The 24,159-nt window shown below is 30.3% G+C and overlaps 2 protein-coding genes and 1 non-coding gene across 6 annotated transcripts; 1 reads left to right on the plus strand and 2 right to left on the minus strand.

The window, feature by feature from the left end:
• Positions 1-200: 200 nt before the first annotated feature.
• On the plus strand, positions 201-6,977 carry LOC101488993 (ribonuclease TUDOR 1-like). 4 transcript variants are annotated; one of them, XM_004502977.4, is made up of 18 exons: positions 211-332; positions 446-473; positions 804-987; positions 1,228-1,302; positions 1,415-1,528; positions 1,635-1,739; positions 2,102-2,308; positions 2,385-2,594; positions 2,669-2,776; positions 3,451-3,621; positions 3,708-3,905; positions 3,982-4,341; positions 4,447-4,677; positions 4,761-4,949; positions 5,023-5,100; positions 5,212-5,406; positions 5,714-6,091; positions 6,539-6,977. In XM_004502977.4, exons 3-18 carry the CDS (start codon positions 826-828, stop codon positions 6,725-6,727), a joined length of 2,970 nt encoding a protein of 989 aa, XP_004503034.1. In that variant the 5' UTR covers positions 211-332; positions 446-473; positions 804-825; the 3' UTR covers positions 6,728-6,977. The 4 variants fall into 4 exon arrangements, with proteins under 4 accessions (XP_004503035.1, XP_004503034.1, XP_073224344.1 ...); XM_004502978.4 differs by lacking the exon at positions 446-473 and having other exon boundaries at positions 201-332; XM_073368243.1 differs by having other exon boundaries at positions 294-473.
• A 9,300-nt stretch (positions 6,978-16,277) lies between these two features.
• On the minus strand, positions 16,278-19,614 carry LOC101489968 (calnexin homolog). Its single transcript, XM_004502979.4, has 6 exons — positions 19,382-19,614; positions 19,233-19,302; positions 17,146-18,278; positions 16,993-17,064; positions 16,775-16,891; positions 16,278-16,680 (listed from the first exon to the last, which is right to left on the minus strand). Exons 1-6 carry the CDS (start codon positions 19,493-19,495, stop codon positions 16,549-16,551), a joined length of 1,638 nt encoding a protein of 545 aa, XP_004503036.1. The 5' UTR covers positions 19,496-19,614; the 3' UTR covers positions 16,278-16,548.
• Positions 19,615-21,289: 1,675 nt separating this feature from the next.
• On the minus strand, positions 21,290-21,371 carry TRNAS-AGA (transfer RNA serine (anticodon AGA)). Its single transcript has one exon. It is a non-coding gene; the product is annotated as a tRNA-Ser (tRNA).
• Positions 21,372-24,159: the final 2,788 nt, after the last annotated feature.

Below are 24,159 nucleotides of genomic sequence, written 5' to 3' on the forward strand. Positions count from 1 at the left end.
AACTGATTTGGATAAAAACTTGTTATGAAAATAGACACCTAAAACAAATGAAGGTAGATGTTATTCTCATTCTTCTCTCTCTATGCTAAATTAGCAATTTAAGGTGGATTGAATGACGATGTAATTTTTTTACTTTTTCACACGGATTTTGACTTATGAGGGGCATATATCGTAATTAAAGTAGAAAAGCGAGGGTACTATTAAAAAGCAATTCACAATTCACCTAATATAAAAAGCCTCTTTCTTCGATCTCTCTCTTCTACAGTTTCTCTTCTCTTCTTCCGTGCTCTCCGCCTGAAACTGAAACACTCGAACTCTTCTGTGTTTTTCCGGTACTCATTTTACACCTTCGGATCTATTTTACATAACACAACAAAAAACCTAAAATAAAATATTCAATTCAGTGTTTCAGAATTTGAAGTTCCGTTTAACTCTTTTTTATCAGGTAGATCCGAAGTGTGAATCATTTCAAGGTATCGCCGTCGTGTTTGATCGATTGCATTTTTGTTTTAATTATCCGATCCGTATCATTCACATTATTTCATTCGTTTTTTTTATCAAAATTCATTGCTGATCCATAGATCTGAGTTTTTTTTGCATGATAATATATAATCTATGTACAGCTCGAAGAACAATTTTTTTTAATTTCTCTTTCGCATTCTGTTATTTGCATGATGATAGATATGATATGACGTGATGTGTTGAAAGTTCAGTTGTTGTTTTTTGTTTATATGGATTGAATTGAATTGGATTTGTTTGAAGGTTGGTGATTTATGTTTGTAGTTGTTTTGAATTGGATGTAGATCGAACGGTAGCTGTTGAAGAATGGCATCAGCAGCGGCTGGGAATTCGGCTTGGTATAAGGCTAAGGTGAAGGCGGTTACTTCAGGGGATTGCGTTGTTGTTGTTTCTGTTGCAGCCCATACCAAGCCTGGTGTTCTTCCTGAAAAATCCATCACTTTATCGTCTCTGATTGCTCCTAGATTGGTAATTTTTCTTGTTTGAAAGGTTTTGGTTTGCTTGTTCAGGATATCGGGTTTGAACAGTGTTTTGAAGGAAGAATTTAAAATTGTGATGATTTTTTTTTTTCCCTTTCAATTTATTAAGAATTTATCTGTTTTAATTGTACATTGTTGTGTTTTGGAAACTTTGATGATATTTTTTTTATTTAATAATAATGTAACTGTTTTAATTTTACATTGTTGTGTGTTTTGGAAATTTTACCAGGCACGTAGAGGTGGTGTGGATGAGCCATTTGCGTGGGAAAGCAGAGAGTTTCTGAGGAAGCTCTTGATAGGGAAGGTGCGAAAATAGATTTGCTTACTACTCTGATTTGATTGAGTGATCTGGTATTTTGTTATGATTAATGAAGCGTGCAATGTTTCTGATATGATATGTTATGTTATTGGAACAGGAAATTACTTTCAGAATTGATTACACCGTGCCATCCATCAATCGTGAGTTTGGAACGGTTTTTCTCGGCGACAAAAATGTTGCAATGCTGGTTGTATCTCAAGGATGGGCAAAGGTTAAATACCGTGTGATTTATGTCTAGATGTGCATCTGACCACATTTGAATTATTTTTCCCATGTCTGAATTGCATTTTTTGTTGGTTGTGGACTTGTTCATGCAGGTTAGAGAGCAGGGGCAGCAGAAAGGAGAAGTGAGTCCATTCCTGGCAGAATTGTTACGGTTAGAAGAGCAAGCTAAACAAGAAGGTCTTGGTCGTTGGAGCAAGGTTTGTCTGGCTCTTCCTCTCTATCATAGAAGAAATTTTCAATTTTTGTTGTTGTTGTTGTTGTAATTAAGGTGCTCCTTTTGCTGCAACAATTGAAAATCAAATGTTCATTCCTTGATGTTATTGCAACTTTGTTTACTTGAAACTGATGTGCTTTGTGTTTGGCATCCATGTTGATGACAACAATAACAAGTATTTTCTACTGTTGTTTTCTTGAAGTTGATGGTTAAATACAGAATGAATTCTTGCTTTATTAGACATCATGATTCTGGAATGGTATCAAAACTGTAGTGTTATTATTTCTGTTGATATCATTGAAATCCTTCATGAGTGTATCTTATATGGTTTTACGGTGATTGCAGGTTCCGGGTGCTGCTGAGGCATCAGTCAGAAATCTACCTCCTTCTGCCCTTGGTGACCCTGGTAACTTCGATGCTATGGGTTTATTAGCTAAAAATAAAGGAGTTCCCATGGAGGCAATTGTGGAGCAGGTTCGTGATGGCAGTACTCTCCGAATCTATTTGCTCCCCGAGTTTCAGTTTCTCCAAGTTTTCGTTGCTGGAATTCAGGTATGTCTCATAAATGCTATTTTGGCTGCTACCATTTTTTCACTGTGTGCCACTTATTGTTTTGTCTTCACACCAGGCCCCACAAATGGGAAGGAGAGCTGCACCCGAAACTGTTGTTGAACCAGAGGTAACAGCTGATAACACTAATGGAGATGTTCCTGCGGAACCTCGAGCTCCACTTACATCTGCCCAAAGACTTGCCGTTTCAGCATCCGCTGAAACTTCAGCTGATCCTTTTGGACCAGATGCTAAATATTTCACTGAGATGCGTGTATTGAATCGAGATGTAAGCAACGATCCTCTACATGTTATATTGCTTTTGCATTTATGAGAATTTTCTAAATTCAAATGGGTATGCAGGTTCGGATTGTCCTTGAAGGTGTGGATAAGTTCAGCAATTTGATTGGGTCAGTGTATTATCCTGATGGTGAATCAGCGAAGGACCTGGCATTGGAGCTTGTGGAAAATGTATGTAATTCACTTATATAGAGAGATATTAACATGATTTATTTTTGTCAAAATCAAATCGTGTTGGATATGACTTGTTTACTGCTGCGGTTTTTATACTTTAGCATTACTTCATTAGTTTTTGAGACTGAAGCAAGTTGAAATTGTTTTGTATATGTACTTAACTTTAGGGGGTCCATAGATGGGAAGGGACATTGTTGGTACTTGGAGTATATCATATTAAAACAAGTATGATATATTTTATATTGAAGTTACCTACCATGTACCAACTAAATGGGTGTGAAAGAGGAAAGATTTTACTATCTATCATGAAGGATTTATTTGCTTGAATGGACTATTATGCAAAATATTTCGTGATTCGTTTTCTTTTGAAGAAACAGTAGACAAAATCACAATAAAATGTGAATATTCTCAATCATCAACTGTTATTCATTTTATATTTTATAATTCTTCTTACCTTAGTTCTATGCAATATATATTAAGCAATATCTATTGCATGACATCTAGTTGGATCTCGGTTTCCCAGATGGATAGGGTATATGAATACTGTCAAAGTTGCTTGCTAGTTTTTTAGGTGGAGATCTGGAATGTTTCTCCATGTTTTTAATCTGATGAAATATCACTTCATATATACCGTAAATCTTTCTCCATTTGATTTTTCCTTCATCAAATAGGGTTTTGCTAAATATGTTGAATGGAGTGCAAATATGATGGAAGAAGACGCAAAGCGGAAGCTGAAGGCTGCAGAGCTCCAGGCTAAGAAAACTAGATTAAGAATTTGGACAAACTATGTACCACCGGCTTCAAATTCAAAGGCAATTCATGACCAGAATTTTACTGGAAAGGTAAAATATACTCCTCTATCATATTTTAATGCAATATGGTCATTCTTCAGTGATATAAGTATATATTTCTGACTTGAATATTTCAGGTGGTTGAGGTTGTGAGTGGAGATTGCGTCATTGTTGCTGATGATTCTATTCCATATGGAAGCCCACAAGCCGAGAGGCGAGTTAACCTTTCAAGTATTAGGTGTCCAAAAATGGGCAATCCTCGTCGAGATGAAAAACCAGCTCCCTATGCCCGTGAAGCAAAGGAGTTCTTGAGAACACGCCTCATTGGTCGTCAAGTATGAAGATATCCTGTGAACCTTTTTTAGATGCCATTGATCACATAAGCTACAATTGATTACTTCTATTTTTCAGGTGAATGTACAAATGGAGTATTCTAGAAAGGTTGCTCCTGCGGATGGATCTGCAGTTCCATCAGCAGCTGCTGATTCCAGAGTAATGGATTTTGGATCAGTCTTCCTATTGTCCTCTGGGAAAGCTGACGGTGATGATGCCCCTTCACCTGCTGCTCCTGCAAGTCAGCAAACTGGGTTGAATGTCGCTGAATTGCTAGTTGGCCGTGGCTTTGGAACTGTCATTAGACATCGTGATTTCGAAGAGAGGTCTAACTTCTATGATGCTCTTCTTGCTGCTGAATCACGTGCCATTTCTGGAAAGAAAGGGATCCATTCTGCCAAGGATCCTCCAGTGATGCATATAACTGACTTGACCACGGTTTGCAAAATTTTAATTATACAGGATTTGTTTTTACTTTGAAGCTTAGAAAATGTAACTCAAATGTATAACTGTTTCCTTTTTTTTTTTCCTCCATATTATTAGGCATCGGCCAAGAAAGCAAGAGACTTCTTGCCTTTCCTGCATCGTAGTAGAAGAGTTCCTGCTGTAGTGGAATATGTCCTCAGTGGTCACCGTTTCAAATTGTTGATTCCTAAAGAAACTTGCAGCATTGCTTTTGCATTCTCTGGTGTCAGATGTCCTGGTCGTGATGAGCCATATTCTGATGAAGCAATTGCACTGATGAGGCGAAGGATAATGCAGAGAGATGTTGAGGTAATTTAGTTCCTTTATTAGCTGAAAGTTTCTGAGTCCGGGTGTTGTTTATTTTCTATAGTTAAACGTTTTGATTTTTGCAGATTGAGGTAGAAACTGTTGATAGAACTGGAACATTTTTGGGATCCTTATGGGAGTCGAGAACCAATGGGGCAGTTGCACTACTCGAAGCTGGTCTCGCAAAACTTCAAACCTCATTTGGCAGTGACAGGATTCCTGATTTGCACGTTTTAGAGCAAGCCGAACAATCTGCTAAGAGTAAAAAGCTGAAAGTAAAAATAGGGACCCAACCATGTTTATCATTTTCCTTCTCCTTTAACAATTCTAATGAAAATTATTTTGCAGATCTGGGAGAATTTTGTTGAAGGGGAGGTAGTACCCAGTGGTGCAAATGTTGAAACTAAACAGCAAGAAGTACTTAAGGTGCGGTGGATTGTAGGATACTATTTTACTACTACTCCCAGTATAAGTGAGTAACGACCTCCTTTTTTGTGTTAATGGGAAATGACTTATTCTACTGTCATGCATTCATAGGTAATTGTTACTGAAGTCTTGGGAGGTGGTAAATTTTATGTCCAGACTGTTGGAGATCAAAAGATAGCATCCATTCAGACACAGCTTGCTTCTTTGAACCTGAAGGAAAGTCCTCTGATTGGCGCTTTTAATCCTAAGAAGGGCGACATAGTCCTGTGTTATTTCCACGCTGATAAGTCTTGGTATCGTGCAATGGTAAGTTCCAATATGAATTTTTTCCTTCTCCCCTTGCCAGTGTAGGCATTGCAATCCTATGGCTGAAACATGTGGCCATTGAATTAATTAGGAGGCTGATTAAAAATATATTACTCGATCTCAAGTGGATTCATCTCATTAACTCATTTTGCTCAGCCTGGCTACTTAGAAAAAAAATCCCGCCAAGTTATGACTGACCTGAGATCGTTGAGTCTGCTCTGCTGTTATTATATGAATGGGGCTTGATGCACAGTCTTCATGTTCCTTTGTTTTCTTTATACTGATTATTCATAATTGTACTGTCAAGGTTGTCAATGTGCCTCGAGGACCAGTTCAATCTCCTAAGGACGTGTTTGAAGTATTCTACATTGATTATGGAAATCAAGAAGAAGTACAATACAGTCAATTGCGGCCTCTTGATCCATCTGTGTCTGCTGCACCTGGTCTTGCCCAATTGTGTAGCCTTGCATACATTAAGATACCAAACTTGGAAGAAGATTTTGGTCAAGAAGCAGCTGAATACTTGAGCGAACTCACTTTAAGCAGTGGAAAAGAATTTAGAGCAATGGTTGAGGAGAGAGATACTACAGGAGGAAAAGTGAAAGGACAGGGAACTGGAACAATTACTGCTGTAACTCTTGTTGCTGTGGATGCTGAGATCAGCGTCAATGCTGCCATGCTTCAGGTTTTTATTGCCACTAACTCTTGCTTTAAATTCTATCAAACTATTGCTTGAACAACACTCACAATTAAGGTTATCAAACTCGAGATTTAGATAAACTCGTGAAACTTATGTAGACTCAATTACCTAATATAAAAAAAAAACCTTATATGGCTTATATATACATAATATAATTTTAAATAGATAGTGTTGTTATGAAATATTAAGTTTAAATAATAAATAAAACAAAACTGAAATACTGACCAAAAAACATTTAAAGATTAAACCAATGTAGAAGTGTAATCTCGTAAATTCACTACTAGATTGTGAAATCAGAGTTTACTTGAACTCGTACTAGTTTACAGAAAAGATAATTACTGTGAGTTAACTCGTTTTTATGATATATGATTGTAAACTCGTAATCACAATACACACCCCTCTGAAAATTTTGTTTTCTTGTGGAATTTTCAGGAAGGACTTGCTAGAATGGAAAAAAGAAACAGGTGGGACAGATCAGCAAGAAAGCAGGCCCTTGATAGCTTGGAAGCGTTCCAAGGAGAGGCTAGGACAAGCAGGCGTGGAATGTGGCAGTATGGAGATATTCAGTCAGATGAAGAGGATTCTGGTCCTCCTCAGAGAAAAGCCGCTGGCCGCAGATAAGTGTAATGCGATTAATAAATTATATAATATATAGACATCTTGAGAGAAAATGATTCAAGTTATAGACATGAGTTAGAGAGAAAAAGAAGAAAATGCCGTGCGTATTTCCTTTGTAAGTTTTGTTTTGTTTTATCTTATTTTATAACTTTTGTTGTTAGATTTGGTGGAACAATTTTTTCCTATAGATGTCTTAATAAGGTACATGCGGCAGGGTTCTTTTTTTACAAGGATGGCAGAGATGTTTTGGTCATTTAGGATATTGTCTTTCCTTTTTCGCTCTATTAGTGTTGTTATTTGGTTTCGGCTTTAGTACAATTTTCGCTCGTGATAATTTATCAAACAATTTAATATATATTTCTGCTTCTGTTTTTTTCTAAATGTTCGCCTAAATATTAATCAAATTTCCCCAAACTCGTCATTTAAAACTAATAACCCCATTTTGTCCTTCGTAAGTTTTGATGTTCTGGTCAATTGGACCAAACTTGAGTTGTTCGTGCATTTTATTAAAACTTGTAATCAACTATCAAATCTTTTTTTGTATTACTTTGTTCTTCAATGTGGTTCTAAAAAATCGTTTTCAAAGTTTTTTTTATACATGCCAATGCCATTGAACTCATTTTTTTTTATTGTTAATTATTTATCTAATTTACCAAACAACCATTTTTTAAATTTAACATAATTCTGACTCATACGTTTCAATTACTTTAACATACTATTCATGCATGGATTTAATTCATTTTTACTTCTTTCTTACTATATATATTTATTTAGAATGTTTATTTTATGATCAAGATATACATTTTTAAATTCAAATAGAAAATATTTTAATAAAATTATTGAAAAATTGAAATGTTACCGTGTTACACTTTTCAACAAACATTTTAGGCAATCTTTTTAGAGTTGCATCTAAGTTGTGGAACCTGCAAATTTTAGTTGTTATTTCTCATAGGAAATCAAAATATTTTGACAGTTGATTATTTTTTTTTGGGTAGAATTTGACGGTGGATTTTGTTTGTCTTCTTTCAATTAAATAATAATAACAACCAAAATCACATTAGCCTATTTATGGAAAAACAGCCAAAATGTGATGAAGTCTTTAAGCCTAAGATGGAACATCTATTTTGTATTGGAAATTGGTGGTGATAAGTTTTAAAAAGGATATGCACATAATGTTGGACTTGGTGTGCTTCTCAAGAGAAAGTAAAAATAAAAATGAAGTAAAGATTTTAGTACTTTGTTTGCTCACAAGAAAGTTACAAGCAAATAAATCAAAAGATGCGGTGCAAGGTGAATCAAAATTTAAAGCTACAATATAAAGTCAAAGCTAGATAATATAGTCTTCATACCAAATTGATAAGTGCTACACGTGCACTTTTCTTGCCCAAAACACAGCAATTTGTTTAGATCAAAGTGTTCGTTAGAGTTTATTATGTGCATCTAATAGAAAAACATCAAATGATAAAAGACATATAACATATAGGAATTTATAAAATTATAAGAGGTTTTATCATTAAGCTAAAAATGATTTTATTTATCATTACTCGTATTGACTATGTAGGTTGCAGAAGTTAAAATTGGATAACCTAGCTAGTAACAGAATAACATTATTTTTACAACGTGTATAATTGCAAAACTAATTCAAACAATTGAAACTTCATATTTGAACAATCAAAATAATCTGATCGTAATATCTAAAAGACTTTTTTTTTGGCTTTCATGATATCTGAAAGACTTGAGTTCAAGTAAAGCAACAAAAACAGTTTTTCAAAATGAATATTCATTTCCTTTTTTAGAAAAACAAAATGAATATTCATATCTTGAGGTCTCGAACCCTTTGCAATAGTTGTATATGCAACCGCTTTAAATTTGTTACCTTGACAACCAATGTTGATTTAGAGTGATATTTTTGACACCTCTACCTTTAAAATTTGAAGTGTTAGTCGAGTGGATGAAAATTAAAGATGTTATGTGTATCAATGTTATTTTTCAATATAATTACTTTATTGGGAACAACATTGTTAAAGTACTTGTAAGCCAAACTCTTTTAAATTAGGGTTTTGTTGTTAAATTAGTGTTTTTTTATTCTCTCAAACTCATAAATATTTGTTATTTTACCGGTAATGGTTTTGATGACTCAATGTTTGATGATCCAAACTTGTCTGCCAGTATAGTTTGTAATGTTTCATTAAGAAACCAAGAAGTGGAAAAGACAGATTCAGGATTAGAGATGGATAAATATGTTGTCTTATTGTTAAAAGATAACAAACTTCCTCTTGCAAGGATGGTAGTTGGACACCATCACATCACATCACATGACCTACATATTGTGGCAGAAGGATGAGGTTTCTGAATACAACAAGGAATTTGTCTGCCAAATAAGTTTCTCATTCGTTTCACTACATCACAAACAAACAACAAAAATTAATTATTCTATAAACTTGCAGATGAATATTACAGAACTTCCATCAAATTCAAATTTGTCGGAATGCAACATACTACTATCCTGGAAATGTAAGTGACCATATAAAAAATATTCGAAGAAATACACGTATATTTTGTGGTATTTCAATTTAATAAAAGTAGAGAAACGTGAGGAAAAATTCATAAAAACATTTTTTTTTCAACCAAAAAAATAGAGATAGTTAAACTGAAAAGAGATATTATTATTGGTCTCTAATATGGACCTTAAAAAAGAGTACAAAAGTCAAGATGACTTATTCTTCCACTTCTTGTATTTGTATTAATTCATTTAAAGATATATTTTTTTAAATACACATTTAAATTAGTCAATACATTAAGACGAAGTCAAAGTTTATTTTTCTTTATTAAAATACTTGTGTTGGTTTTCATTTTTGTCTTCTTTAAGTTCACAAAAATAATTTCACGAAATTTTTTAATTTTTCTTTTTCTACTTCTATGAAATATTGAAGAATGAATATATTTTGGTATTATTAAAATTAAATCATCAATAGTTGGATGATATGTCATCCATGTATTAAAACTCTTAATTTAGTCAATTTTAATATATGTTATAGTACTGCATACGTAGATAAATTAAAAAAAAAATATTAGTTAAAAAATTTATAGTTATGACACACATTCTGTTCTTTATCGTATCATACAAGTTATCTTATAAAATAGGTGGAACAAAAAATTTGTACTTAATATATTCATAACATGATTAATATTCTTAACTTTTAAATTTTTCTAAAATTCAAATATAATTATGTTTATGAATTTTTTAAATTCAAAACTCAAGAATACCAAATTTTATTAAATTTTAAATTTTCGGAATAAAAAATAATGGGGAACAAGATATTAGGTGAAGATGTAAAGGCCTAAAAAAAATGTATTTGTCCAAAAAAAAACTATCCTAAGAAAAGTATCTTATGATATGTGATTTAATCAATGTTTGATCCCTAGTACAAAAAATAGTATTTCGTTAACCAACTTTGTTATTAAAAGAAGATAGATTTTGAAAGTTTTCCGTTTTTTACGAGGGAAAAAGCATCTGCCATGTGATTTTATGGCCAACCCAACACACTCTTGCTTGATGTTTCTTTAGGTTTTTATTTATTTATTTATTTATTTATTTATTTATGTATTAAGTATTTTATAAACTCAACATTCGAAACTTTAAAAATAAAAATAGAATCTAATAAATTAAGATTGTATAAAGCTCATCAATGGAAGCCGAGTCTAACATATTATGGTGAGTGAAATTCGAATTTTTATTATGAAAAATATTTGAATTTTTATTATGCAATTTGAATATTTATTATGAAAAATATTTATTCATATTTTTATTATGGAAAATATTTATTATGAAAAGTATTTATTATGAAAATTACTTTTGTTTGAGAGAATCTAAGAAAAAGAAAAATGGGATATAAATTAAAAAAAAAAGGAATTTATTACAATAAAGTAATTTTTGTTGAAAATTAATCGAAATAAAGGTAGAATTTATATCAATAAATATGAAAAAGAGAAAAAAGAAAAGAGAAAAAAGGAATTTAATAATATTTTCTATTCTTATTTTGTTTTAGTTACAGTTCTGGCCCTATTTATAAACACACAAAAAATGTATATTTATTAATGAATCTAATGTTCATAACAACTCTAGTATATTAATTTTAAAATTTCCAAAATAATTTTGAGTTTCAAATATTTTGTGCAATCTAATATAAAAAATGTGCTATGAAAATTTTACTAATAAAAGATATGATAAAAAAAATATTCACTTTTTGATTCTGAATTCCGAGTTTTTTTGCATATAAATGAAAAATGGTTTTTCTTTTTTTAAAAATTTCTGATTGATGTTTTGGTATTTTCAGTAAAAAAATTCTAAAATATAATAGTAAAAAAAACCCAAATACCAATCTTTACTGAAAGAGACATTTCGAGAGTGCAAATTTTAACCTCATACATTATCAAAAGCGTGATTCTAATAGTGTATTTTGTATACTGAAAAAAAAAATGAGGAGATTGAACAATAAAAAAAAATATCACTCTTGTATTGAACATGAAAAATTAGGAAGTTTCTAAAAAGCTATAAGCGGTTTATTTCGTAGGTTGTATTTGGGTTTCTTTCACATGTGACGGTTAGCCTGGACCCATTGTTAAGGGCAGCACCATGGGAAATAAAAAATATAACAGCTATTATCAGTTCTCCAGTTTTTTAGTAATTACACAAATAAACCCAAATTTGCGGTAATTATATAAATGTCCAATAAATAATAAAAATTGTTTTTTGCATGCGACATACTTTTAAAGTTTATGCTCTCTTTTTAATATAAGAATTTGATTTAACTCAATATTAATAAAATAAAATAAATCAATGATTAATAATATGATATTAATTATTAGTTTATTTATATTATTTAAAATGAGTCATGTTTAATTCACTTTAAAAGAATCTAATCTATGAAAATGAAATGCAAAACATCATTTTAATTAACAATTCATTTTAAGACTTTTTTTTCTGGAATATATATTTTTTTTAATACTAACATGTCTAACTCTCAGTTTTATATACTAGATTATCTTATTTTTTGGATCAAATAGGAGGTCGTCGGCCCAGAGTCCGACCAGCTAAAGACCACTCTGAAATAGATTTAGTTGGAGGTCGCTGACCTAGGAGGCGACCTTTTGCTATGATTTAATTTTTTTGGAGTCATTTTATATATTATTATATGAATTTAATATATTAATAAATAATTAAATTAATAAAAAAAAAATAATAAATAATACATTAATAATAAATATTATTATTATTATTATTAAAAATAATTATAATTAAAAATAATTAAAATTAAAAATAATTAAAATCAAAAATAGTAAATTATGTTTTAAATTTCAAATAAAATACATTAAAAATGCAATTGGACAATTGTTTATTTAATAAATTAAAACTAATAATAATATTTTTTTAAAAATACTAATAAATAATAATAATAATGATAATAATAATAATAATAATAATAATAATAATAATAATAATTTTCTACTTATCAAATTGTGATTAATCAATTTGCTAAAATTAATTTGTTACTTATCAAATTAGACAATTTGCGATTAATCAATTTGTTAATTACTAAATTGTACAATACATTAGTTTTCTCATTTAATGGTTAAATTAATGATATATCACAAAAAAGCTAAAATTAATTTTCTCATTAAATGTGATTTAGTAAATTGAATAATTTTCTCATTAATTTACAAATTGATTTAATATAAAAAAATGGATTCATGTGATTGGAAAAAATAATAAAAATAAAAAATGAACCTAATCTAATCATTTTATATATAGATATTTTTAGAATACCTTTGGAAGATGAATATATTTAATTGGCTTAATTGCACTTTGGTCCCTCTATTTTAGGTGAATCGCGAATGTAGTCTCTTATTTTGTTTGTCATCAAACAAAAGTTTGAGTCCAAATCATGATGAGTTGTCATTTTTTTAATGATGTGGCAAAAAAAATGGTGGCGTTACATACATCTATGTGGATTAAAGTCATTATTATATTATTTCAAATTAAAAAATACAATTTATATTTTTAAAAATAATTATTATATTATTCCATATTTAAAAAAAAAATAGCCAAAATTAAGTTCAAAATCGTGAACCCCAAAATCAAAATCAAAATTAAAATTGTGAACTCCAAAATCAAAATCAAAATCAGCTCCAATGAGCAACGCATCAAAATCAAAATTGTGAACCCTGAAATCAAAATCAGCCCCAATTCAAAAATAAAAAATCAGCAACGCTTCAAAAATCAGCCCCAACGGAAGAACAAAGGATGAACCCAGATGAAAATGATTAATACAAATGAAAAAGATGAAAAGGATGAACACGAATGAAAAAGATGAAAAGGATGAAAAAGATGAAATAGATGAAACAGATGAACACGAATGAAAAATCGCCAACGCATCAAAAAACAACGGAAGAACAAAGGATGAACACGAATGAAACAAATGAAAAGGATGAAGAAGAAGAAGAACCCAGATGAAAAATACGGACGAAGAAGAAGTAAAAGGAAGATGAAGAAGAGGATGAAGAAGAATAGGAAGAAAAGGGAAGATGAAGAAGAAGATCAAATCGGATGAGGATGAAAAGGGAAGTGGTCGATTTTGATTTTAGGGTTCACGAATTGCTTATGTTGAATTGGAGTTGCTGTTGATTTTGATTTTGGGGTCACGATTTTGAACTTAATTTTGGCTATTTTTTTAAATATGGAATAATTTAATAATAGTTTTAAAAAATATAAATTGTATTTTTTAATTTGAAATAATATTATAATGACTTTAATCCACATAGACGTCTGCCACATCACCATTTTTTTGACACGTCATTAAAAAATGACAATTCATCATGATTTGAACTCAAATTCTATTTGGGGACCAAAACTGGAGACAAACAAAATAGATTGACTATTTTCGCGATTCACCTAAAATAAAGGGACTAAGAGTGCACTTAAGCCTATTTAATTTGATTTTATCTTTTGAGATAAATTAACAATACATATATTACCTGATGTTATCTCAATATATCAAAAAAATTGATTTGTGTGATTGGTAATGTGGCAAAATATATATATCAAAATTAATGCGGCTGAATCAATGCGACAAAACAAACAAGATAATGCACATTCAATTTAACAATCACACGAATCAATTTTTTTGATATCAAATCAATTTGTAAATTAATGAGAAAATTAATCAATTTATCAAATCATATTTAATAAGAAAATTAGTTTTAGCAATTTTGTGATTAATCATTAATTTTACCATTAAATGAGAAAATTAATAAAAAAAAATTAATCAGTTGTACAATTTGGTAACAAATTGATTAAAATTAATTTAGTAAGTAGCAAATTATTATTATTATTATTATTATTATTATTATTATTATTATTATTTATTATTATTTTATTTTTTTAAATATTATAATTAGTTTTAATTTATTAAATAAACAATTGTCTAATTAGTATTTTTGATGTATTTTCTTTGAAATTTATTAAAAAAATTACTATTTTAAATTATAATCATATTTAATAATAATAATAATATTTATATTTATTGTTTACTAATGTATTATTTATTAATTTAATTATTTATTAATATATTAAATTAATACAATAATACATAAAATGACCTAAAAAAAATTATACCCTAGTAAGAGGTCGCCTCCTGGACCAGCGACTTACAACTAGGTCCATTTCAGAGTGGTTTTCAGCTGATCGCACTCTGGGCCAGCGATTTTCTGTTGAGCTAAAAAAGTAGGGCAACCTAGTATATAAAACTGAGAGTGGAGCATTTTAATATTAAAAAAAAAAGGTATTCCGAAAAAAAAAATCTTTCATTTTAATTAAAGAAAAATTAATTAAAATAAATTAATAAAAAATTATTTAGATAAGAAAAAGATTTAGTTAAGTGAGAAATATAAACAAAGTCATTAAAAATAAAATCTTAATCCCATTAATACCGCTTCTCCACAGACAATATATATTTCCTTTAACATTAAAAGATCAGTGATTATTGTTGTATAAAAAACTGCCAGTAATCTTATCTCTTCCATTTTCATGAACGCGAGTTAATTCAATAACACGCAAATACATGTGTCAGCAAAGGAGATCCCATAAATAACTAGTTCTCATATTTTTAATAGAAAACATTAACTTTGCTTTTCTCTAAAAGGCATTGATGATTATTGAGCATTGACTAATAGATCAGTGATTTACAGCAACAAAAAAAGAAGCCAGAGATCTAAGGTTACGTAGGGAGTAGAATCGACATACGGTGACAAAGATGCAAATCTCAACTCGAAGGAGAAATCGATGAAAAAATAGTTCTAAAATTATTAAGATTTATGTGAAATTGCTTTTTAAAAAAAGACTGTAAATTTGTCAAGTGTTCCATTACACTATATATATTGCTTAGCGTTTTTTGTTACCAAACTAAATCTCACTGATATTATAATTAGTTTTAATTTATTAAATAAACAATTGTCTAATTAGTATTTTTGATGTATTTTCTTTGAAATTTATTAAAAAAATTACTATTTTAAATTATAATCATATTTAATAATAATAATAATATTTATATTTATTGTTTACTAATGTATTATTTATTAATTTAATTATTTATTAATATATTAAATTAATACAATAATACATAAAATGACCTAAAAAAAATTATACCCTAGTAAGAGGTCGCCTCCTGGACCAGCGACTTACAACTAGGTCCATTTCAGAGTGGTTTTCAGCTGATCGCACTCTGGGCCAGCGATTTTCTGTTGAGCTAAAAAAGTAGGGCAACCTAGTATATAAAACTGAGAGTGGAGCATTTTAATATTAAAAAAAAAAGGTATTCCGAAAAAAAAAATCTTTCATTTTAATTAAAGAAAAATTAATTAAAATAAATTAATAAAAAATTATTTAGATAAGAAAAAGATTTAGTTAAGTGAGAAATATAAACAAAGTCATTAAAAATAAAATCTTAATCCCATTAATACCGCTTCTCCACAGACAATATATATTTCCTTTAACATTAAAAGATCAGTGATTATTGTTGTATAAAAAACTGCCAGTAATCTTATCTCTTCCATTTTCATGAACGCGAGTTAATTCAATAACACGCAAATACATGTGTCAGCAAAGGAGATCCCATAAATAACTAGTTCTCATATTTTTAATAGAAAACATTAACTTTGCTTTTCTCTAAAAGGCATTGATGATTATTGAGCATTGACTAATAGATCAGTGATTTACAGCAACAAAAAAAGAAGCCAGAGATCTAAGGTTACGTAGGGAGTAGAATCGACATACGGTGACAAAGATGCAAATCTCAACTCGAAGGAGAAATCGATGAAAAAATAGTTCTAAAATTATTAAGATTTATGTGAAATTGCTTTTTAAAAAAAGACTGTAAATTTGTCAAGTGTTCCATTACACTATATATATTGCTTAGCGTTTTTTGTTACCAAACTAAATCTCACTGGAAAAGTAAACAGTCTAGATCAGCCAGGAAATAAAATGGAAACATTAACGAAGCAAGAAACTCAGACCCGTATTTGGCTGTGTGAAAAACATAATTCATTCATTACTAGAAAAAAGAAAATGAAAAAAAAAATAATTGTACAACTTCAACTAGGTCAAACACTCGAATCTCCAAAAAGGAGAAATATATACTCCCTTAAGTATATAATCCTTCAAATAAGGAAAAAAGGAAGTGAAAACAAAGTGCACCTAAAATCCAAACTAAGCCCAAAATTAGCCTCTGATGATGATACTTAATGGGACACGTTAAGTTTCAATCATTTCAATTGTCTCTCCTTGTCCTCCGACGTGGAGGATTGGATGTTTCCTCCTTATCTTTGTTATCTTCATTCTCTCCACTGTCTTTCTTGGAAGGTTCTTTGGGTTCTGTGGTGGTCTTCTTCTCCACCTTTGCCTGCAGAAGAAAAGACTTAGTTATGAGCATGAATGTAAATGAAAATAAAGTTTATTTATATGAATAGAGCATAAAAAAGAGTTTCACTACTTACAGCAGGTTTCTTCCCACCGAATATGATCCTGAAGAAAATTGACACGAAGACAATCACAATGGATACAAGAACACCAATGGTCACATTAGGTTGCTTCTCGGCCTTTTCAATGAGTTCCTGCATAGAAGCATAAAGTATATGTTATATTCCAGTAGGTAAAACATAATGGGTACCCAAAGAGGAATAAAAAGTATTGTTCATTAAGCTTTGGTACTTACAAGAATCTTATCTTTGTGGCCACTCAAGAAGGGAATGTCTGCGATCTTGTACAAAACATCAAACACCTTCTTCTGCAAGGTAAGAAATAATTAACATCATGCATAAGAAAAAAGATTAAGGCTAAAAATGCGAGAGAAAAATTATTTCATTACCTGGAAGCCTGCAATACCACCATCTGATTCGGTTGCAGCCTCTTCTTCAGCCTTTTGTTTTTCTTGCTCAATGGCAAACTTGGGTTTCCATGTAGTTTCCCGGTAGGACTCTGCAATCTTATCATCTTTGGCAATCAGAATATTATCAAATAGAATGCCGTCTTGCATGGTCCATATTTCAATGCCAATAGCAGCAATAGGCTCAAAGTCGGGTTTCTCAAGTTCAAAGTACTCTGGGTTTGGAATCTCCTGAGGCTTCCAGATACCCTTGTAATTGGGATTATCAATGTAGGGGGCACTCCATTTTCCCTTATAATCTGGGTTCCTCTTTGTTGGCCTCGTCCACTCACCACAACCAGGAGCTGCTTCACACTTTGGGTTCTCAATTTTGGGCGCTTCCCATTCACCATCCTCCTCATCATCCCAATCTTCGGGTTTTGATGCCTCTGGGTCATCAATTTCCTCTGGCTCATCATCCAACCATCCTTCGGGTTTCTCAGCTTCTTCATCTATAATTTCCTTGGGTGCTTCCTCATCCCAGTCATCTGGCTTTACAGCTTCTGGGTCAGGGATTTTGGCTCTCTCATCCCAGTCCTCGGGTTTCTTATCATCGGGATCTGGGATTGTCTTGGAAGGAATAAGGGAAGGCTCAAAATCCTCAGAAGATAACAAATTTGCCTTTTTCTTCTCCTCGCCGTCAATTAAAATTCTCACCTCATTATCATTACCTATAATTGCAGTGTACACATGAGATAGTTTGTCAGATGGGACAGAAGGGGGATACTTGATATGGTGTTCAACATGCTTCCCAGTCTTTGGATTCTTATGCCTGAAGATGAAGTGCACCTTGTTTGTTGCCCCACACCTATCTGGACCAAACATGATAGAATATGGAGATTCATTGTCAAATCCCTTGGGTTTCCAACCACTCTCCTGGGGTTGAAGATATTTAAGATATGCACCACCACATTCAAGGCCATTCTGAAGGCGAGTCTCAAACTGAAGAACAACTGTTCCATCCTTAAGACTGACAGACTCATCAAGTTCTTTAACTATAGCATATTTCCTTGCTGGTTCACTAACAAGAAGTCCGTGATCATCGTGCCCATCACTCTTTGAATGCTTCCAGACACCTGAAACCAAAAATAAAAATCAGAATATACATAAAAATTTGCAGGGTGAAATACATATATCAAGCATTAGATCGGAAACGGATTGGGTTTGCATAGTTTGCTAGGAGTAGGGTTTTAAACCTCCAAGCTTTGTTGTATTGGCTAAAACAAGCTAAAAATAGACTTCATTGCTTAGTCTTCAGAATCAGATATGAAACATGGACCCCGGAAATAAAATGAAAGTGGTTGGATGAAATAATATACTTTCATTCTTAAAAATACGTTAAATTTCATTAATAATAGATTTGACCACTAATTCACTATACTTTCATTCTTAAATTTTTGTGTATAATAATTGATGTACGATGATTCGTGATTCCACAGCACATCCCCAACAACCCTCAACATTACCACCACAATCATTCTTATATTTTTAGAAAATTTTCAAAAAGATTCCCTATAAGTTAAAAATTATGATTGGGTCCCAGTATTTTTGAAAAGAGATCAAAGGGGAACCCAAATCTAACCTGCGATATTATATACATGTATAACCACTTGGCAGTGTATGTAGTGTACACTAACACCAAATTTACATAACTTAGACGTATATAACATATTTATGCGTAAAATGCAAAATAGTTCACTAAAATAACAATTAATTTGTTTCTGAATTGTATAATATTCTGATTAACTTGATCTAACTAATGAGCACTACCAATTTAGAGGACGCATCAACAACGAATGGATAATCCGAATTAGTCATTACTTGAATCTAACTGCACCGATTCATACTAATTCTCATAAACATATACACCTTATAGCAGCAGAAACCGATATGTTTCACACCTTAACTTGCACTCATAAATCAGAAATCTAAAACACAATAGGTAATAACAAAACAATAATGAAACTACTTCCATTAGGAAAAAAACACAAAAAACCAATCCACACAGTAATAGAATAGAATCTACTAACCATTATACTCATCCTTTTCGGATACAATCCAACGACCTTCAAAATCCTCATCGAACGACTCGTAGAAGATCTAAAAAGAAAAATTCACGAATCAGAGATTCACCACAAAAAATGAGAGCAAAAACTTGATAAATAAGAATATGAATTACCGCGTCTTCTGCATCATCGGAAGCACGAACAAGATGAAAAGAAGAGGATGCAACGAAGAAAAGGAGCACCGCCAATAGCCCCATAGCCATAGGGATTTCCTTTCGGTCTACCATTGCTGTTACTCTTTCTCAAACTATCTCTGTTTTTTCCTCAATTGCCAAACCCTAACTCTGTAATAAAAATCTCCTCGTTTCTGAGATCTAAATAGATGATGATGATAACTCACTCGCTCTTGAAAAAGAGGAGAGTTAAGAATGTGATACATCACTTACGCTAGTTCCACCTGTTTCAACCAATGATATTACGTGCCACGTGACATTAGCCAATCATTTATCGCCACGTAGCAGTCTTGCATCATTTGCTTCTCCTAATACCATGCCAATATCAAATCCAACTGTCTTGTTCAATTCAATAAATCATTAATAATTTTGTTTGGAGAAAAAAAATAGACCGTCTATAAAATAATAAATTCATTTTTCAAATAAATAATAATATAATAATATCGCTGTCTAAATTTTGTCTTAAATTATTTACTCTTTTGTCGTAAAAGTAAAAGGTAGTATCGACTATCGAGATGTAGAGGGTTTGACTGGGCTTATTCAAAAGAGGATTTGATTGGGCTTTGTTTTAGAACCATGTGCCCCTGCAATGTAACTGCACCTTTACTACCTAACACCTCACTTTTTTCTACTCGCATCTTACTTTTTCCTACACCCCTCCTTCTCATTTTCTCTCCTAAACTACCCACCCATACCTGCTTTCGCTGGTTCTGCCGCCCCTTGCGCATCTCCACGCACTTGTGTGACACACGCTACCCCTATAACAATCTAGTAAAGGATAAAAAATAAGTGTCCAATCAATCTCTTGCTCACTCTTTACTCCTAATCAAAACTTGCATTGATTACTTTAATGATTAGCAACAACTATTACAAAAATACGGAGATTGCTACCGCGATCAACTTTAAATTAGTGATTAGAGTTTTTTGAAATATTAATGATAACCGAATATTTACTCGAAGAATAAGTTAACATGTAATGATGAAGAGAATAGAGAAATTTTTTCATGTAATTCAAAAACATAATTTTGTAAAAAATGTTAAGAGAAATCGTACGGTTGATATATTTTTAAATTTTTAAAATGTTATAACAATATTAATAAAAATTCTATTGTTTTATTTTATTTATTTCCTAGTTCCTTTTTTCTTAAAACTCTCCACTGTTAAACTCTCCGTCTCAATAATAATTTTTTAAAAAAAATTACTTGTGTAACACATAAAACTTACAGTAACTTTATTTATAAATATAATTTTTTTTATAAAATTTATTTTGACTATTTTTATAAAATTTTCTTTAAATTTTTAATTGTATTACTTGTTTATTTACTAAGATATCACAAGTTAATTTACATATTTTTCTATAATTATTAATAAATGCTATCAAAACATTAATTGTAAAAGTATAATATCAAATGTCAACAATTTAATAAGAACAATGTAATCAACTTTTTAATTATTATAATTTAAATAATATTAATAAATTGCATGCTTTTATATTTAGCCATCACATGTTCTATTTTATTAATAAATTGCATGCTTTTATATTTAGCCATCACATGTTCTATTTTATTAATAAATTGCATGCTTTTATTATTTATTTACTAAGATATCTCAAATTAATTTATATATTTTTCTATAATTATCAATAAATGCTATAATCAAAACATTAATTGTAAAAATATAATATCAAATGTCAACAAATTTAATAAGAACAATGTAATCAACTTTTTTAACTATCATAATTTAAATAATTTTAATAAATTGCATGTTTTTTATATTTAGCCATCTCATTATTTGTTAAAAATTAGTATAAACAAGATAATTTAAAAATTTCAGCTTCTTGACAAAAAACGTGGACGGCAGGATTCGAACCTGCGCGGGCAAAGCCCACATGATTTCTAGTCATGCCCGATAACCACTCCGGCACGTCCACTATTTGATGATAAATGTTCACATCTTAATATCCTTACCCTTTTGTAGATTTAATGTGGTAATATTTTTAACTAATAAAATTTTAACTTATATCACTGGATCTCGTAATAATCGATTTATTTGTAAAATAGTTCTTTCAAAATAAATTAATTTTTCAATTTTTAATATATTTATTTTAATTATATGATTTAATTAATATTACTTGTATTATTTTAAATGTAATAATTTTTACTGTATATTTATAATATTGATAATGTATTAATATTTAATAAACATAGTATTTTTTTTTCTATTCTATTCATAGATGATGGAGTTATTTAGTTTGAATTTAATTTTGATGCAGTAACTTTTTAAGGTAAAATTTGAACTTAATATTAATTTGGTTTAAACTTAACAAGAAACCCACATATATCTAGGAAATGTGTTATTTCAATCGGTCATGATTCTCTCATATATGATATTGTGATCTAGTGTGGTGCAGTATGTTTTTTAATTAGAATTTAACATCCATAAAAAAAGATAAAAACAATTATTCTGTTGCACTGTAACAATGTGGAGGACGATCGATTCCTCAATCGACACATACTCATTGCCAAAAGCTTATTAAAAAATATTGTAAATAAAGAAAATAGAAGTCAACCAAAAAGAAATTAAGAAGAACGGGAACAAGATAGGAGGAGACGATGATATGGTTGTGGTTGTGTTTCGAGTTCATACAATCAGAACCTTGTAGTCAATTGGATTGGGATCGAACCATTAAAAAAATACCAGATTCAATTTAAATTTTATAATTAAATTATTGAATTTAAATATGGATCGAATCAAGTTCCATAGCTATATACCCTTTAATGTTTTAAGAGTCCTTCCAACATCCCACTAATCGTCGAGAGCACCAAACAATTATAGAAAATGCTACAAGTGCTTATCTACCTCCTTGTTCTGTCTTTACACTTGTCGTTCTTTGTTGCTATAACCTATTTGACATCCTTTACATTATTATATAATTTATTGACATCTTTTTAATCTATAAAAAGTACATCTACACTTTTCCTCTATTATTCCTTTATCCGTTTGCACATGTAGTGAAGCTCCCTACCTCTTATAGAATATTGTTCTGTATTTAATTAATTCAGTGTAAGGCTATGTTTCAATATTTTAAAATCATTATAGTGGAATAGAGTGGAGGAAAATAAAATACAAGGTTCACTTTATTATTTGGATATTTTATGATAGAATAAATATTTTTTCAAAAATTCATTCCATTCCTCACAAATTAGAGGAAAACAAAATGAGAATAAGTTATGGAATATAATGAATACATTCATTCCATTCTCTTTTTGATAATTTAAATAATAAAACATAACTTTACTCCCTTCAATTTTATCTCATACCACCAATACAAACGTAGCTTAAAATAAAAGAATAATATTATTTTTACAAGTTACGGGGATAATTATGTCCCTAACAATTTAATTACTAATTAGGAAGACGGGACCATTTAATTACTAATTGGTATCCGTGAAAAACTAAGGTCCCTATTTGGAAATGTTTTAAAATAGTTTATAAAAAGCACAATTCTCACTTTATAAATTAGTATGTGATGTGAGTTAAAAATATCTTATTACCATTATGATGGATTTTGATTTGAAGTTATTTAATTCATCCAAGAATCTTTGCTTTGGATAGGATTTATATATATACTTGAATGTTATTAGTAAGTTCACCTCTCTATTTCCTTTCGATTAACAAATTAGATCATATGGAGAAAGAAGAAAATAATGATGATGATGGTGGTGGTGATGATGATGATGATGATGATGTGAGCAAGTTGAGTTTTGGCAAAGTATGATACTCTCTTGTTCCATGATGTGAAAAGAGAAGGCAAGTCATAAAGGCAAAGGGAAGGTAACGCCTTTCTTCCAGGATCAGTTCATGTTGCACAAGTACTTCTGTTTTGTTAGTTTTGTTTTTTTTAAGTCATTTAAGTGCTTGTGTGGATTGCTATATACTGTATTGTGATCATTTGTGTTATGTTTATTTTTCCTTACATATGCTTCATGTAATTTGGAATCATTTATGTTTTGTTTCTTTTTCCACACATGCCTCATGCAATTTCGGATCATTTTATGTACTATTCTTCCACACATGTTTCATCTAATTTGGAATGTTTGACCGGAATTGCCATACGTTCTAAATTTCGGATGATTGTGCATGTGGGGAAGGTAATCTATTAATCTACAAATGATGAGGTGAAAATCTTAAGCTAAGGATATGTTTGTGAGAAGTAGCTGATAAGCTAAGTTAGTTTATTATATTTGGTTTCGTAAAGTTGTCGAACTAACTAATACTTATAAAATGACATAAAAACATCTTTATTATGTTTTTTCATAGAAGTTGTATTTTCACGTGTTATTTATTTTAAATAGTTATTAATGTTGATATTTTAATTTATTTGAATTTGTTAAACTCTTAACAATTATATCATGACACTATTTTATTTATAATACAGCATTTAGTTTAACAAAACTATGCAAAATGAGAATAAAAATTAGGTTTAATTACATTTTTAATCTATTTATTTTCACTAATTTACGAAATTGATCTCATATTTTAAAAGTTGATAGTTTCAATTCATCCATCAGATTTTTAAATTAAAAAAATTACAACTTGATATATTTTAATAATATTGCATACACGATTTTATGATATAGAATCATCTAAATATATTAATTAATTAAATTATAAAAGTGGACATTTTATAACATTAAAAATTAAATTTTTTTTAAAAA

Source organism: Cicer arietinum, chromosome 5 (assembly GCF_000331145.2).
Source record: "Cicer arietinum cultivar CDC Frontier isolate Library 1 chromosome 5, Cicar.CDCFrontier_v2.0, whole genome shotgun sequence".
Taxonomy (NCBI): Eukaryota; Viridiplantae; Streptophyta; class Magnoliopsida; order Fabales; family Fabaceae; genus Cicer; species Cicer arietinum.

What these genes read in the sequence shown, in the direction of transcription:
- LOC101489968 (XM_004502979.4), bottom strand. Translation starts at nt 19,495, where the DNA reads ATGGTAGACCGAAAGGAAATCCCTATGGCTATGGGGCTATTGGCGGTG. An exon ending in GTGGTATTGCAGGCTTCCAG is followed by an intron (nt 17,065 to 17,145) that starts GTAATGAAATAA and finishes CTTACCTTGCAG; the next exon opens with AAGAAGGTGTTTGATGTTTT. An exon ending in GCCACAAAGATAAGATTCTT is followed by an intron (nt 16,892 to 16,992) that starts GTAAGTACCAAA and finishes GCTTCTATGCAG; the next exon opens with GAACTCATTGAAAAGGCCGA.
- LOC101488993 (XM_004502978.4), top strand. Translation starts at nt 826, where the DNA reads ATGGCATCAGCAGCGGCTGGGAATTCGGCTTGGTATAAGGCTAAGGTG. An exon ending in AACAGCAAGAAGTACTTAAG is followed by an intron (nt 5,101 to 5,211) that starts GTGCGGTGGATT and finishes ATGCATTCATAG; the next exon opens with GTAATTGTTACTGAAGTCTT. An exon ending in TCAATGCTGCCATGCTTCAG is followed by an intron (nt 6,092 to 6,538) that starts GTTTTTATTGCC and finishes TGGAATTTTCAG; the next exon opens with GAAGGACTTGCTAGAATGGA.